General features: G+C 43.0%; 1 protein-coding gene across 4 annotated transcripts in view; it reads right to left on the reverse strand.

Moving 5' to 3' along the window:
• Positions 1-1,421: 1,421 nt before the first annotated feature.
• The window catches only part of LOC142588476 (3'(2'),5'-bisphosphate nucleotidase 1), a 28,328-nt gene continuing 11,108 nt past the window's right edge, over positions 1,422-18,641 (reverse strand). For all 4 annotated transcript variants that reach the window (XM_075700255.1, XM_075700253.1, XM_075700254.1 and 1 more), the window contains 3 exons: positions 12,852-13,052; positions 11,623-11,740; positions 1,422-2,918 (listed from right to left, as the gene is read on the reverse strand). In XM_075700255.1, the coding sequence (XP_075556370.1) occupies positions 2,761-2,918; positions 11,623-11,740; positions 12,852-13,052 (477 nt within the window). In that variant the 3' untranslated portion in view covers positions 1,422-2,760. The remainder of the gene's footprint in view (positions 2,919-11,622; positions 11,741-12,851; positions 13,053-18,641) is intronic.

Consider the following 18,641-nt stretch of genomic DNA (forward strand, 5'->3'; position numbering starts at 1 on the left):
TACAGAAGAATAGAAATGGGTTGGAGTGCATTCGTCAGGCATTACCAAATCCTGACCGGGAGCTTACCATTGTAGCTGAAAAGTGCATAACCATTGCTTTCTACTGGTGAAACATACCTAATTTAATTTTAACAAGATACAGATGACCAGTCTGAAAATAGTATAGCAACTTGCAAGATATACATTTCAACATGCTGCATATTGAAGTTCAGCAAGCTAATAATTAGATTTGCAAGCTCTGCTGACATCGTCAATTACAATGTGTGAGTGCTTGTTGCCATGATTGTTGTTTATCCAGCTGCTTACTTTCGATTCCTTTGTCTGCCATGCAGCAGAATCAGCAACTGCCTCATTGTCTGTACCGTCAGGTGAATCGAGAGAAAGCATAGGTCATGCCAATAAAGCACAGAAGACAAAAGTGAAATTCACCATGAATGCCACGATAGGTGTACTTTAGTGTACCCTGAATGCATACCAAAATACACATCCGGGAACAGCAGTGCTCATGGCAACATCTCGTAATACTGTGACCAGCTACAACACATTAGAAGCAGTCTTGTATTGCACAACTGTTTCCTTAAAACATTCTGGCTGAACCCATTTCACAATGAATTCTGATGTTGATGTGATTAGCATTGAAACAATGTGGCGACACACCGTATTGCCATTTCTGAAGCACGTCATGCATAAAACGTGTATGCAGCTGGGCTCCTCTCTTGCGTTTACCTCTAGGCACACGGTACCATCTATAGCATCACTGCCACGAAGTATGTGCATGGCCCATGCGTAAATATTTGTTCAGACAAGATTTTCTGAATATATAAGACACGGGTTTGATTCCGCCTGGCACTGAAGAAATTTTAACGGATTTCTTTATGTCATCGAACAGTGTCACATACCCAGCACCCCAAGTTGGTCTGGCGGTTGGTTTCAAACCTGGTTCGCTCAGCACAGCAGCCAGATGCTCTACCCATTAGACCATGGATTACCCAGTGACCCAGATTAAGTGAGTACAGACAGGCATACCATAAACTGGGTGAAGTTCCCAAAGAATGCTAATCATATTAACAAAAATTCATACCTTGATGATGATAATGTTGCTATCAACATGATTATGGCGGCAAATAAGTGTAGTACAGCTAGTGATTGCAATAACATTTCTGTGTGCAAGTCTATGCATTGTACAGCAGTCCAAATTTCCAGTTATGAGAGCTCCACAGACATAAAAAATCAACAGGTGATACTCACATACAGGTGAATCTGTTGCAAGCCAAGTTCTAGGACTCGCATGGGAAGGACAAGTAACTGCTCAGAAAACTAAGCTAATGAACGCAAGGCTCAAACAAGCTTTCATGGCCTCGTTCACCCTGCGATAAGTTGGTTTCACATGAACCATGCATGACATAGACACAACTCTCATAAAAAATTTTAAATGCTGTTTATTAAATGTACAGCGATGAAGCGCATCATCTAAACAAATCTTATACCCGTACACCTGCCTTGCGCAAACAAACTGTGCAACAAAATATATGAATTTCACTCTAACGTTCATCAGAACGGCACAATATTGCAGAAGTCTTGGGACAACTTTCAGCATGCAGCAAGGCATCAATGGGCACATAAAGAGATCAACTTTAGCGTACAATTTTACCAATCCCCTGTCATTCTGAAAATACATACGTGAAATGTGCTATTACGACAACCTACAATCAGTTTGTAGTAAGAACAACAAAACTTGCACACCCTCCACTTCATGCTTACAACAGTATATTTATTATACTAACACCTGTTATTACACTCAAAGAATGCAACGGCTAAAACCAGACAAATACACCGGGCTCGAAATAAACAGACAAATTAAAAACATTGCCACAACGACACTCAGTACTGCTGTTGCTATTATTGTTTCTGCAGACTTGTATTTCCTCCCTCATCCTTGGTAACATATAACCAATAAAAATACTTTTTCTTATCAACAGTATCAAAATTACGTTTATGAGTTTCATGGAATGCACACGTAAAAATAGTCATGCTGATAATTCAAGACGGTTATAATGGCGTCAATGTTTTGCCACCTTGCCCTGAAGAAAATTAAAAAAGCAATATTTTAGCCAACAAAGCTGGGAAGTGCACAGAGAATCTAAACTACATAAAAGAAAAAAAAAACGAAACATGCATATACAAGGAAAATAATCATGGTGTACTACTCTTAGCTAACACTATAAAATACTGGTTATAGAACTTATATTGCTGTTCATTCCCTTCCTCAACATATCATTATTAGCTTTTAGTACATCGGAACTTGTTATTCACAAAAAACCGTACATGATACTTTTTTTAAAGTAGCCAATGCTCTGGACTTGCTTAGCTAAACCTTTCCAGATATTGATAAACTCTTTCGTCTGAGCTAAAGAGCTGTGCGTGGCTAAGAGCTCTGCATATTCACCAGTGCTCGGAGTAGAGACAAAAACCAAGTACCCTGGTTCTACTATCTTACACTGAGCTTTGGAAGAAAAAAAAGAAAGGAGCTAACAAATGCACAGAATAGCGCATAACAGAAACAATATACGTATGTGTCCTTCTCCACTCCCAACAAAAGCACAATAACAGACTAAATAAGCGGTCTACAAACTGGTACAAAGCTAGGAGAACTGAATAAGCCAGCACTCCAGAATGAAACTGTCCCCGGTACGTAAGCCAACAAAAGAGGTACTAGAGCTCTAAATGCAGCCCTGTTGTCCTGTAGGGAATAGGCAGTGGCTAGGATTGTGTTGTGGGTACGGGCAGTGTCTTGGCAACATCGGGAGGAATGTGATTCTTGAACCACTCATGCTGCTCCTTGAGGCAAGTGGCGAGGACGCCGCCACCGTTGACGTGCTCGACATCCTTGTGGTACTGTAGCCGGTTACCGTGGATGTCTGCAGTTTCGTACATACATTCACATAAATATATTTGCAGTCAGGAGAACTATTCTGGGCACAAATTGTATGGGGAAGTATGACGTGAAACACCTCTGCAATAGCTCAACAGTGTAATTTCCTGCCCTTATGTCTATGAGTCGCATGCATTCACCATCGTGTAGGAGCTGCCAAAGATGGCATATGTCCCAAACTAACCATAGAGCCTGAAATCATGCCGACATCACAGAAAGTTGTCAGGGTGGAGAAAAAGAAATGCATTCTTAATTAGCCCTTACTTATTCACATTTCATTTGTCTATGATAGTATAAACAGTCACATGTGCTAAAAGTCACATATATAGGTCACCTGTGCTACAAGTACCAGTAATCCTTTTAACTCCCATGTACCAGTATATTATTGTTCAAGCAAATCTTTGTGCATTACATTTGGAATTTGAAAAGTATCTTATAATGACCAGAAATTTTGATGAAAGACATCTGCTCTGAAAGAGTCTTTCCCTCAGAACATGTGTAACGTTTGAAAGTAATTACCTGAACAGGTGATAATGAAAGGTATTACAGTCGCCGACCGTTTATTCGGACCTCACGGGGACTGCGAAAATGTCCGAATAAACAGGTGTCCGAAAAAGCAGATGAAGAAAAAAAAAATGAAATCTTTTATTTCCACGCACTTATTCGGGCTCGGCAGTAGGCTTGGAAGAAATCGTGAATGCGCCGTTGCACGCTGTTCCGTTTACGCGCAATCAGATAAGCCTGAATCTCGGAGAGGGTCGTACGGTCACTATTGGCGGCTGAAAGTACAGTCACTGCTTGTACACGCTCCGCATGCGACGGCAGCGCAGCACATGGTGCGTCATCTTCCGACTCAGTCATCGTCCGGCGGTGCAGCAGAAACCTGACGAATGATCTTGCCGTCGTCGAGTTCTGCGCATGTCAATACAGCAGTGTCAGCACCTATGAAACTGTCAAGTGAGACGGTGTCCGGAATCGCAATGCCACCACTGCGCAGGTCTCGGCAGAACATTTTCCGCGTCAGTAGGGAGCACATCGGAAGGCGACAAATCCTCCCGGCACCCGCTTGCCGGCATTCCCCAGCGCAGTCTGCGCGGGCACTGTCGGCGCCATTAGACCCTTGACGCGATGTTTACGTATGCCGCGTTGGATCACCGAAACCTCGGCGCAGCACACAAAGCAAACACCACCGTGCCGACACCAGTCGCACAAACGAAAAACGCGGCCTGCTCGCAGCGTCAATGCCTCTTCCGCGAAGAAACAAATCAGCTGCTGGATTGTCTTGACATGGCTTACTAAGCTGAAACCGGAACTGCTGCAGAGCCGCTCTATCTAACCAGGCAGAAACGATGATGATGAGCGGGGATTTCCAGTAGCGCCACTTCGTGGGGCAGCAAGGAAGCTCCGTTCAAAACAAAAATGGCGTTCAGCAAGTCGAACCATGCACCGGTCAGAGTCGGTGCATGGTGCTCTCGACCGAGTTGGCTAAAGGAGTGTCCGAAAAATCAGACGAGAGGTTGCAAGGTGTCCGAACTTTCGGCAGTTGTTATACATTATGGTCTATGGGGAGAATGGCGGTGCCGCGAAGCTGACCGAATAATCGGGCATGTCCGAATTTTTGGAGTCCGGAAAATCGGTCGGCGACTGTAAAAGCATAGAAGAATATGTTCAAGTACCAAAACTAAAATGCATGATGCAAACCGAGGTGATGGGCGTGGCTCATTTCTGGCAAGCAAAGCAGAAAAATCTGTGGCCTGGACGAGTACAACTTGAGCTTCATAGCAAAAGGGTTAAGGAACCTTTTCAAGTCAAGGGTTTTCAACCTGTTTTAGCTGGATCATCAACAATTATCTATAAGGACTTTCCCAAGCTGAAGATGTCCCACCTAATGAATATGGAGGCTCGAAAATGGCAATCAGTCAAAAGGTTCAAACGTAATCAAATTAAGGAGTTTAACCTTCTGAAGCAACACATGGCTATGAGGGGCGCTGCATTTGGGGGCTCCAGATTAACTTCGACCACCTCTGGGTTTTTTTTTTAATGTGCACAAGTATTTTCTCCTTTCACCCACATTGCAATGCAGCTCCAAACCAAAATCCAAAGGATAGACATAATAAGTGGGTTGTCAAAAATGCAACATTTATTTATACCTCTAAAGAGGTATAAATAAATGTGAGGCGTGAGGCGTGCTGAAATAGTCGGAAAGATGAATGTGCTTTCACAGCAGCTTCAGGTTTTATAACCGCAGTGCACATTGCATCCAGCTGTTACGTGAACACTGGCAGCAATTCTCTAGTGTGCATGAAATCAATGAGTGGCTCGATTGACAACAGCGCACTTTGCGTGAACATCGTGGTTAGAGTCAAAGATAGGCCATTGTCAATCTCGTTGTCTGTTGCGACCACAGCTGCCTTGTCGGAGATCTCTTTGCAGAAAAGCATCAGTACTCCCAGAGCTGTAGATGTGCTCCCAGAGCTATAAATGAGCTCCCAGAGCTCGGTAATGTTAGCGGCTTGCACCATGTTGGTTTTACTATCATGGGGGCGTTTTGCCCTGGCACACAAAACCTGCCTTTTTTGTTGATCGCCATGGCCACTGGTTCCAGCCTATACGATCCCGGAGCTCCCGATTTTGAGAATCAGCTACATTGTTGAGTGAGCAAGCACATACTTCTTTGGGTCTTGTAAATTTGCAGCTTTGTCTCAAGCAACACAATTGCGTTTTGTCGGCGCCATCTTCTACATACTGGGTTGATCGCTGCTTCAGGCTGCTTTTGTGAATTTCGGCATTTGATGAGAGAAAAAGAGATTGTAAAAAGGGTGAGCGCCACTGCGCTGTTTAGCGTTTCACTTCTTTTTTCTTTCTCCCTCTCTGCATGCGTAAGGCGCACAATCGCGACCGACGTGGACACGATGCAGCTGGCCCCGTCTTGTGGTGTGCTGCGCCAACTTATGATGCTTTCCATGGCGCGACACACTGTGCGGTAATGGCAGCAGGTATGAACTCAAGTAGGCAAACTTTTCGACCCGTCTTGGCATCACTTATTTAAGAGGAACTTAGCAACACAAATGCCAAGCTCATAATACATGGAAAATACCATTCAGAAGGCTAAATTCTGATCATTGTATCCGATATGCAGTCATAATGTATCATTATTTATCAATCAATCAATCAATCAATCAATCAATCAATCAATCAATCAGTCAATCAAGTTTATTTTCATTCTGTCAAATATACAGAAAGAAGGACTGTGACAAAAAGCTGTTTGCCAGAACAGCTTGACTAGGTTACAGCCCCATAGAAAAATTTAGGAGCAATAGCAGCACTACTGTAGTTAGTACATGGATCGACTAATATAAGAAGATCTATTTGGAAATTTTATTAGTGAATAGCTTATTTTTATATTTGCATGTTTCTGCACTGTACCAGACACATAATCAGAGTTCTTTTTGCAAGGCAAAATCATTCAGATTTCAATATCACAACAAGACCAAGCTATAGAATGAAAATTTTTCCATTTTTGTCCCTACAGCAAATGGAATTACTATATTACATTGCATAGCTAGAAGAGTTCGCTTACATTTAAAAACATGCTTATGCAAAACTTGCAGTATATTGAATCGCCCACTAGACGCCACTAATTATGCAAGATAGAGCGAGTGTACTCAAACTATCCATCATTGAGGAAAGGTCAATTATGATATCCCTCCTCCCACCTAACTTGTCACTGGGACATATTAAATTCTTGAATTTAACATGCCAGAACCATGATCAAATCATGAGGCATGCCATAGTAAGGACTCCTGCTTACAATTTTGACCACCTGCTGTTCCTTAGAATGCACCTATATGCAAGTACATGAGCGTTTTTGCATTTCGTACCCATCGAAATGCGGCCGCCACGACCTGAATCGTAACCTCAAGCTCAGCAGCATAACATATCTCGAAGGCTATGCTTTCACTGGCTGCATGAACGATTACAGAAGCGAAGAATACATCATAGATTCCATGTATTAATAGTGCATCTCTAAGCCTATGCTTTCACTATGCTTTTGCTAACTGAATTCAGCAGAAGTGATTTCGCAGGCCAGATACACGTCATAGACGTTTGGTTTTGGACACCCCTTATTCCTAGAACAAGTAGTTATTTCACTCCTTAATTTTATATATTATTAAAAATATTTCAACAAAACTATTTATATTTGCGTTCATGTGTCAAGGCCTTAGCAAAGCACACTGTCAGATGACACAGTGTCCTGCAGCGATTCAATCAAATCCAAGTTATAGTCATTGTCCCATCATTTCAATGGTGGCACAGCAATGGTGCAGTGTCGGTTCACTTGCCATCTTCACAACCTGCCGAAGTCACCTGGTCAGCTATTGAGGTATGATAACTACATCTACCTCTATTTGAGCCACTGGAGTATTGGAATGTGTTTTGTTCACAGGTGCCAACAAGCCCTACAGTGAGGGAAAAGCAGTGTATGCAAAAGAAAGTGTCACTGCAAACAACGGCCATATTTGAGAACTTTGGATCTTGCACCGGCAGCCAGCAATCAACAGCCTGAGAAATCTTAAGTCCAGAATGGTGCAGTGTATGCCATAGACACGCGTTAACATGTGTGACCGTCCTATCCGTGCAAACATTTGTGTGCCTGGAGATGTTTGCCGCTGTAAAGAGGCAACCTCAGAGGGGAGACCCTGCACCAACAAACCTCTTTTTTTTTTCATTTCTTAGTCAATTTTGACGAAACTTGTGGAGTTTATGTATTTCCATGTGCTAATTCCAGATATATACATTGTTCTTTATACATAATAAGTATACTGCTAGAAATTTAAGAAATTCATAGCATGCTTGGGGGTGGGCTATTTACTGATATATGGTGTAATATATGTCGACATATAAAAATGATCTTGGGTAATTGGAGTAGGCAGTGAGTGCAAAAATGAATGCTTTAGACTGGTTGAAACCAAAGTTACAGCATGTCAAACTTGTGTAAACTCATACTAACACCCATGACAAATTATAAGTTTTTTAAATATTTCTCTCATAATAGGCATTTGTCAGTACTATATGCCCTAGGCAATCTCTATTTGTCTGCTTTCCTGACAAACAAATTATTATTGCATTAGGATAAGCAGAACCAGAGGAATCAACACTCCAAACCAGTCACACTTCCAGAAATGCTGTTTCAAGAAAACAAGGAAAAACATTTCACAACCTGTTTATGATGATTACAGCAAAGGCTAAATCAATCAAGGATGATACAGGGATCCAATCAAGCAAGAATAAATGCTCTACACCAATCTGGAGCATTGGGATGCATGAAGATATTTGGGCCAATTTTTGGCTCCAAGGAGTACAGGCTCCCCTTAATGCCGATAATTGTAACAGACTGTGATCCCACCCTCAAGCTCAGCAGCAAAATGCTGTAGCCACTCACTAGCGCAGCAGGTATTAAAGAACTTAAACTGAATGTATTTATGCTTAAAGAGATAAAAACTTTTGCCATTCTGTGGCCGCTAAGTGCAAGTACTGACTCTGCTATAATTAAAATTAATTTGTGGCAGAAATTTCCGTGCATAATTATGCATTTATGTAATGACTGTCTCAATATATCGTTCTTGTAGCCAAAGCTCTAAATGATTGCAGTTTCAACTGTCATGTACTTTATTTCTTTCTTACTAAGTTTCTGGGTGGAAGAATGCTCCTTGTATGCATAATAATAAATCTGACTTTTAATTACTGTTAAACAATAGACAAACTATTCGAACTAGCAGAAATGGCAGTGCTTTCTATGTTAAAGCTTTCTATCCTAACAAGTTTGCAGGTGCACCACATTTTATGTTTCTCATCTCTTTGAAGATGTGTTCTATTTCTGACATGTTGTAGATAATTCTGTTTGAATTGTGTTTTATATTATTCTGTGTAGACTGCTGTTTATGTCCATACTAAGTAATCGTGTTGAAACAGTGCAAAAGGACACAAAAGAAGGCAGAAAAGGTGGGATGAAGACAAGTGCTGTCTTCATCCCACCTAGTTTGCCGTCCTTCATCTTATTTTACACTGTTTAATGGAACACCGATTAAACCCGTCTTGTACATTACTGCATGAAGTAAGCCCTGATCTTTACACAACCACTGTGCATTGTGCTGCCTTTTTGTGCTTTCTGCCACAGGTATATTTTTGCTTGCTTTTTTTTCTTTTATTCTAAAGCTTGTGCCTATAATGAATCCTTGTGGGGTTTGACATTACGAAAAAGTAAAATACGTATGATAATCACATGACACCTCATTTAGATGTATTGTCTTTCCCACATTTGTTAGACTCTGTTTAACATGCGGAAAGGAGTTTCTATTCTTGTTTTTTATGTCTTCGCACTGTTCTAACTTCAGTCATGATATCCGGATCTCCAAATTTTCTTTTTTATCAGCATGCATATCCGTTGCTGTGAAAAATATTAATGTGTGCTTTTTGGACTTTATACAGTAGGTTACAATAAAAGGTTTATTGTATTTTGAAGCTGGTGTGTGTGCACCTTAAAGGTTTATTTACAACAGAGTGGCAACAGTAAAATGTACCGAAGCACCTCGCCATTTGTTACATATATAACATTGGAAGAGTCCTTCAATGCATTTCACTATCGTTCTCCAGGGTGTGCATGTACACACAAATATATAACCAAATCATACATTGTGTAGACAGACTAGGGCACAGTACATTTAGGCATGACACACATACTGTTCAAAGTACAGTCGAAGCACGCAATAACGAAATCCCGCGACTAAGAAATTCTTGCAACAATGAAATATTTTCGTATCCTTGGCGAACACCCGTAGGGTTCAATAAATTTCGTACCTCTCTACAATGAAATGTCACCATAGTACAATCCCGCATCAATGAAATTTGCCAGAACAGAACCCCGCATATTACGTACTCATGCAAGGCTAGCAGGCTCAAAAATATGCTGAAATGCGATTGCTTTGCACTAAAGTTGCGTAAAATATTGACACATGAACTTGTTCATCTTTTACGAGTGAGCGCTTTTACAGTCTAAGAAATGTTATCGCTCAGCACAGGACGCGCCTACATGTATCCAAAGTTTCTAGAATGTTATCGATGCTTCTATCTGCCATCTGTTGTTGCCGAACCCTGCGTAATCTGATTGCATGTACACGCGATGCGAATGGTGTAGAACTTTGTGGAAGGCACGCAGATCCCAGCGATTACTCTGGAACATTCGACGACTGATGTATAAAAGCCAACGTGGCTTGACCCGCTGATCAGATTTCGTCGATCGCTGACTGTGTTCGCCACTGTCACCATTCTTTGAGCGTAGCCTGTTTTTGTGGGCACAGGTTCGCCCAATAAAAGTTAGTTTCGTCTTTCACAGTATTGTTACTGTGTTCTTTATGGTCACTACCCCCCCACCTCCCCCCATGTGACAATACCACCAAATTACACTTGCTTGGGCACCGCCATTTTTGTTTAGAAAAACAACCAAGCGCCGGAAGCGATCATGCCACAAACATGTCACAGCCACCATCTTGTTTGTTGGTCACTCATTTGAAGCAGCAGCATCTTGCTACCGACATGTGACAATGGTTTCTGCACACCTAGTGCAGTGCACAATGTGCGCCTCTACGAGAAAAATGCCGCAAGAACAGGGAATTCTATGTCCCAGCAATGTGGAATTGGTTATGGTGCTTGAGACGGCAGTGGCAGCGTGGAGTGCCTCGCATCGGGTCATGACTGAGCGATCGTTCTGGAGTACGCATTTTTTGCATCAGTAATGCTGGTTTTAATGCCACTCGGCAGGCATCGTGTGCAGATTCAGCGCCCGACATAGATTTGCGCAAAGGGGCCATAATCACGATCGAATGCCTTCGGGTATACGAGATATGATCACTTTCGAGCTCGGCACCGGACGTATTGGCGCCTACGGGGGCAGCGTGCGCTGGAGAAATGCTGCTGCATGCTTGGAGCGCTGTTGCTTTGCGTCCCGTGCCCAGTTACGTAAAATCTTGCAATAGTGATCGTATCTCCAAAACCAGTTGACCGAGAATACTGCTCCATGGTAGTGCTGCCACTATTGAACAACACATGCGGCGCACTTTGTACTGTTGGCCATGTGGTTCTATATACTCGCGAGCTTGACAATGTAGGCTAACGGGATTTTGAATGTAAAGTTTCGTTCTGCGACACATTACCTACGTGTGCTGTCTCATTTCACAACAACAAATTTTTTGCAAAAGCAAGTTTTTTGGCATTCCCCGCCAATTTCGTTATTTCAAAGTTCAACTGTACGTTCATCACTGTATTTCACTTTGGATGTTCGACGGATGTCCAAATTTGTTTTTTGGACATCCATCGGATGTCTGATGGACGCCTGTGAGACATTTGCGGAAAATCAACAGAATCCGTTGGAAATCCATATATCCATGGTTGCTTGGCAAGGCCTAAACAGTAGATTGTTGCAAAATGTTTGCTTAGTTCGGATATTCAAATATACCGAATAGTTCATTTTCGAATATGAATCTAATACTGCATGCTTACTATTCATACTTGAAACTTGTAATATTCACCCACCCCTACTCAGAGTGTAAGTGGAACCCCCCAGTAAATAGTGGTGACCTCAGCTTTGTTAAAGTTGTGGTTCTGCGTATGCTTAAATCGCTCTAGCTGCTCACCTGTCAGGAGCCCCCCAGTGGCGTGGAGAATTGCCTCCGGAGCGCAGGTGTCCCATTTCTTGCATCCATTGCTCGGGAACACATAGGCGTGCGCCTTGCCTTCAATCAAGAGCAGCACCTGGGAGAGCCAAATTGGAAATGAGCACATCGGACATTTAACTAAAAACGTGCCACCACCGGTAAAACACAGAAGAGGACCAATAACATGAAATCTTTAAGTGCCACGAAAACCAACGGCAGCTAACATGGTGACGATGACAAGTACAGCACAATGGCACAACAGCTCATATGTCATAGACAGAGCATTCGAATTTGACTAAGGGCAAGCAAACTTATCTTTGCCGGCAACTTCTTCTGTGACAATGTCATGATGAGAACACTTTTTTTTTGCACATTACGGATGAACAGTAGAAGACCCGAAAGGGCCCATGATACCTACCATTGTAAAATGAAGGATACGTTCACTGAGAGAAGACGCAAACTACGGCCTCAGGAAAATGAGCACAGCATGAATGATCTAATGTATCTGCCCCCAAAAGTCACAAGGAATAAATTCTTGCTTCTGAATGAAGCAAAGTATATTCAAACAAGTTTAGCGGCTGCCTAGTGACAGCACTCCTGCTGGCATTCTTCAGGCATTTATATAGAGAGATCAGGGTCGGCCCCAAGTTAAAGTATTAATAGATTTTTTTATTTGGTCTCAATATCCCAAAACAACAGGCAGGTAAAAAAAATTAATTATGGTCTTTAACATCACATTATGGGCTATGAAAGATGATGATGTGTGGTGTTTTATGGCGCAAGGGCCAGGTTTGGACAAAGAGCGCCAGGCCAATGGTAATGAGATCAAAGTGAAGCGATAAATTACGAGCAATGGATGTGACAGGGCTGTAAAGGGGCCTAAAAGATGGTCACTGTAAAGTGTATAAGAGCTACATGTAATAAAACTATGACGATTATGAAGCGTGCCAAGGACGTGAAAGATGAAAGATGTGTGGGGCCATTTAATGCGTGTCCAAAGCACAGTAAATAAGTGTTTCTGCATTCGGGCCCCAGCAGAAAGCAATCATTGTGGCTGGGCATTGAACCCACGCCCACTTGCCCAGCAGCAGAATGCCACAGCCTTTAAGCCACTGCTGAGGGCCAAGCTCAAGCTTCAGCTCCAACTCAAGCTTGACACATAAGTGAAGACAAGAAGAAAACCAAAAGAATGAAAAGTGGTCAGTTGCCTTGTGGCCTGCTCCTCCAACACGAAGCACTTCATCCGGCTTCATGGACTCGATGCAGCTGTTGATGACTGGACTCGAGTGGGAACGTGTCGTGGTGATAATCCTCTTGCCAGCAGGGGGTGGTGTGCGCTTGATGCCAAATGCACCGACGCCGACGATCCCCCACATTGTTCGTCCTTGCTTGTAGACATCCTTTTCCACCTTGAAGTAAGAAATCGAAACAACTTTACATTATAATTTCAAATTCATGTTGAAACTTCATTGTGAAAAGTAGAACAAAAGTACTGCCCAGTACAGGTTGCCATGTATGCTAAATTATTTCATGCACACTTGAGCTTAGGTCTAGAGGCACTGTAAAGCAAGTTGGTATGTGTCCTTTGTTGGAACTTCAGTATGAAAAGTATACACGAATTAAAAGAAGACCACATAACACAATGCTAGTGTCACCTGTTCTTTCCAACTTACTTAATACACGACTCTTCTAAGCATAACTAGAAGTCATGTGCATTAACTAATAGAGCAGACACAGCAACCTTAATCATACCAACTACTTTGAAAGTATTGCTTATGATTTCTTTTATATATAAACAATTTGTGAAAAGACCACCAGTGGCAGAAAGCACATTCTGCCACTTCAAACAAAGTGCTTGAATAGGTGGACATAATTAGCATAACAGAGTAGTGCAACATGCGATTAGCTATTTGACAAAATTCTACCCGGTTACCTTCAGGCACCTGTTGTAGCTGTAATAGCATGGCAATCAAAGCATAAAGGTACAAAACACCTAGCCACTGCATGCAAACAGCAGCAATAGTTAGTGAGCAGAAAGGCCAGGTTTAGCCTATGTCATCAAACCTACCAAAAAGCAAGGAACACATTGAAGAACAATCTCTCCACTGGCACCAGTGCAACCAGGAAGGCATAAGGATTTAAATCAGATGAGCTCAAGGACAAGCCAAGAAATATAATGGTAAGAAAGTCACCCAGGAAAAGGAAACAGTGGACAAGTGCCACCTTGTTGAGCAAAATGCAGCTGTGCAATAATGTCATCCATTGCCACAACAATCACAGCCAATGAAACAGTTATGTTTTCAGCAGTCAGATGACATAAGCAAGCAGCACACTATGAATCACCCAAAATGTTCAAGACATTATCTTTCTGTTCCAGGGAGCAATATTTTATCCCTATACACTCATAATGTTATCTCAGTTAAGGTGCAATTTCAGCCACAGCATAACCAATACTTGTTCATTTGGTCACTTCTGCTTAAAACTGTGTGCCTGGTAATTTCTAGTCAGATGCACTGTGAACATGCAATGCATTCCTGATAGGACAATGCTACAGTGCACACAGTGTAGATCACAGTGCTGCAGAAAGGAAGTCGCATGACAATGATCGTTGTGGTACAAAACTTAATATTAACTAACATTTTTTTTAGGGGCTTAGTTCCCAGATTTGTGACATCTACAAAAAATTTCAAATTCTTTTTCAAACATTTTCGCTAACACAGGTTCTTAAATTATGGGGTTTTACGTGCCAAAACCACTTTCTGATTATGAGGCACGCCGTAGTGGAGGACTCCGGAAATTTCAACCGCCTGGGGTTCTTTAACGTGCACCTAAATATAAGTACACGAGTATTTTCGCATTTCGCCCCCATCAAAATGCGGCCGTCGTGGCCGGGATTCAATCCCGCGACCTCGTGCTCAGCAGCCCAACACCATAGCCACTGAGCAACCACGGTGGGTAACACAGGTTCTTGAAAGCAGCAATCTTAATTTGCAATACTTGTAAAAAGAATGGTATCAACAGAAGCAGGTGAAATGCTTAACAAGCTTCATAATTTCTATTGCACTCCCTCTTAGACAAGACCACAAAAGTTTATGAGCAACTCCCGCCTATACATAATCTGTTTCACAATGTAATGTGGCACTGTACGGGAGCTAGAACACCTGTTCTACATTACTGAACTTGAACACGCTCTATTACACCCTCTGGGCCGTAATTTTGCAACAAAACAACAATTATAATGAACATTGTGTGCGTTTAACTCTGTTAACGCCGTGCGTAGGCACTTTCCTCACAGGAATGCCATGTGCATCTCAGTATTCCCAGACAGGAAAGTACTAGGCACACCCTGTGTTAAGGCTCAATCGCACCAGCGACTTGAGGAGGTCGCGCAACAATTTGCAAATGGCAACCAAGAAGTGACTGAACTGCGACCTATGCTCACACCAGCAAGCCCGGCTGAGCGCGACCTGCAGGTCGCATTCCTGGAGATTATCATTCATTCTCAGCGAGGACTCCAGGGATCTAAGCAGCTTGCGCGCACTTAGATGGTTTCTCGTTTCAGCAACAGCCATAGATTTTGATTCGAGCGAAGAGGAAGATGTCACTATGCTGATGTGCTCTGCCATGGTGTCAGCTGTGGCAGTGTGAAAGCCTCCGAAGAAAAAGCGACGCTAGTGCTTGCACCCGTGCTTCCATTCACGATAAGTGGCCGGCCACGCTAGGCGCCTCCTGCATGAACTCCGCATGCATGACAAGGAGTATTATCAAGAGTGAGCTGTAATTTCCAATGTGTGTTCTGTGGGAATCGGTGCATAATTTTCGTGCATCCTTTTGCTGATGTTCAGCTTCCTGCGAATGCTACCACGTACATTCAGGACGTTGCTGGAACTGCTCCACCCTAGCATCACGAGGCAAAATATCAATTACATTCCCGTACTCTGCCATGGCAGCGTAGACTTTGTATTTGGTGTAACAGAGGAGGTCCCTAGATGAAAAGAGATAACATAACTTTCGGCATGTCGCTGATTGGTTTAGCAGTTTTGTGACTATGGTTGCGTGATTGAAAAATTGAGCAGCGGGCGACTGGCCCAAAATAGTCACTTTTCAACAAAAACGACCTTTTGCGACCAACTTGGTACAAATTGCTGTCAGTCGCTCGTGTAAATGAGCTCTTAGGGAAAATGCACATATAATTGATGATGACTGTTGTTATCAAGCAAAATTACACTCTAGGATGTGTAGCACTTAAGAGTGTACAGTTAATTCCACTTATAACAATACTGGTTTTTACAATATATTGGTAATAGCAATGAGAAGCTGCTGAACCATCAACTTTTGTGTGTTTTCCATGGTGAAATAACCCACTTACTACAATGCCCGGATGCCACATTATCGGTTATGATAATGAAGTCTGGCTGCTGGGTGTCCGTGCCGAAAGGTAGTGAATACGAAATCCTTGAAAAGAAATAAGAAACTGAGAAATTTGAGCACTGAAAGATTGCTCGCTGCCCCAGCAGCGGCTGCACGCTCATTTTCCAGCCTTGTCCGCGCGCCTCTCTCCCGTCGCCCTTCCACCCCTCCAAACACGAATGGGCTCCGCCCTAAGGGCTACACCACGTCACCCTTCAATACACGAATGGACTGTGCCAACTGCGCTGCTCCCAGATTGCTCGCTGGATCCTCATTCAGTGCAGTTCTGCAAACTTCTTTAATCGCTGACGTTCGTCTTTGTTGGTAGGGTCAAAATAGTTCCTGGCCACGTGGTTTCTCAGCCTTGTTTGACATGCCGCCGAAACAGAAGATTGTTAGTCCACCCACTAATCATCGGCAATGCACGACGTCGTCAGTGAAAAGAAAGCGCACGGCTATAGATTTGGAAACTAAGTGTTTCTAACCGATGAGGTGATCATTGCAAACGTGCTTGCATTGGATAGTGATGGCGACAATGGTAGCGATGACCTGGTAGGGCAGGCTGGCTGCCTCAAACGTTGTCCTCCCAGGAGGCCTGGTAGATGATTCAGTCCCTCCCTCTGGGGCTTTGTTTTCGCGAGAAACGTTCCATAAAGCACCTGGATGCCTTGGAAAAGGATGTTGGCAAGCATCGCGTAAAGCATGCAAGGCTGACGGACATGGGGTTTTCTTGTGCAAGCCAGTGAGAAGTATGTGGCGAGACGCTTGTGGCGATCTCACCTCAGCGTACCCTCTGAATTTCTCAAGTTGACAGGCTGCCGCGGCAACGTTATTGCATTTTAAAGCGAAAGCTCTACTGGCCGCGAACTTGCAATTTCGCCGTGGCGGTGCTCCGAGGAGGCACATGACGTCACAATGCGCGCCTCACTGCGGATATTTCTCTCTCTCTCACTCCCTAGTCACTACTGTGCATTTGCCACTAGTAGCACCGAGCCACAGGTGTTACACCGCAGCGCAGCGCCGCGCCTTTCCGCCGCCGCCATTTGGTATGACGTCACATCGCGTTCCTCGTTGTTGCGCTCGCCTCCACTCGCTTCGCCAGCTGCGTCGCATGCCTGATAACATGTCGGAGGATTGAAAAGGATAGCTCGCGCGCCGCAACCGTAGTTGAGGCGGCAGTATGGACGGCGACAATTCTGATAAGCAGGAGGAGTCCTGGAATCGACATCGGAACGAGATGAAGAGGAAATGAATCGCCAAGGAAACAGATGAACAGCGCACCGAACGACTGGCTAAACGGCGCAACATAGCTAGACAACCTGACTAACCTGGACTTGCAATCAAGATCAAACCAAGGCTAACCATGCTATGCCTTAGCTTTCGCTACGTATATCCTGGCATAGCCGAGCTAAGCCACTGCCAATTTTTTTTAAAAGGCCCCTTTTAGGGCCACCAAAGCAGTTCCATCTCAGCAGAGCTCGCATATCACTTACTGCCCGTGACCCCTCTTTGCAGTTGTTATAGCAGTGCCATTCTTTAATGTCAACCGCCGCAGCTTGTTAGGTGCGATCGGAGCGCCCATGAAGCTGTTAAACAAGTGAACATAATCAGCAGCTCGATGGAGGAAGGTGGTGCGGAATGGCACTGGCCTCCCTGCTATTATAGTTTTCTCAGAACAGCTCTGCCATCCCCCTATTTTGATTTTTTCGTGCAGCCCAGTTATAGCAATTATCAATTATAAGATAGAATTTCCGTGGCACTTGAATATTGTTATAAGTGGGTTCAGCTGTAGTGCTTGAGATTGCAAAGATGACAATTTTATCTGCACTGGCATGCATGCCTTTGGCCAGGCAACACCAGCTGTAGCATTTTATACACCAGTGCCAAATTATTTTCGAACAGAAGTAAACAGGCCACCTCACTCTGATATTGCAACATGCTACCTCAAACTTGCAAAAAGAGGAAGCTTTAGCTCGAAGCAAACTCCGATTTTCATATTCAAATACATGTTACGAGAAGAAATGCTTTTATTAGGCAACTGCCAGACCAATTCTACTTAAATTTGCACTGTTTAAAATGAGAAAGTTAAAATGTACTGACTGTACAGAGCAGATATGTCTTCAATTTAGTGCGAAAGGTTAAAGACTGCCAGAAAGATTCTGATTTCAGCATGAGTAAAGCATTGGGTTTGCTACACCAGAAATTAGCATGAAACACAAACATGTACTACAATTACCTATGTCAAATGCATTTCTTATAACACCTAAAAAGCGTGTTACTTATCAAATTAAATGCATTCTATAACAAAGTACACAAGATTGCTGCTTTGTTTTCATTTTATTACCAAATCAATGGCATAACTGAAGAATCTGTACTGTACTTACACGAACATAACATATTTTATTATTATTTAATTTTTTACTTTTTGGCCTCAAAATGCACCTTGCATTATATTAGGGTTCATGACATGAATATAACATGTTTCCTTATTCTCTCTATTGCAATCTTGAGCAAGATGATCGGTGCTGTTGCGCGCAGGTGCGTCAAGCATGTGGTCCTCGAAGTTGTGTGGCAGAGCACCACACAAC

The sequence above is a fragment of the Dermacentor variabilis genome, chromosome 7 (genome assembly GCF_050947875.1).
Source record: "Dermacentor variabilis isolate Ectoservices chromosome 7, ASM5094787v1, whole genome shotgun sequence".
NCBI classification, from domain to species: Eukaryota; Metazoa; Arthropoda; class Arachnida; order Ixodida; family Ixodidae; genus Dermacentor; species Dermacentor variabilis.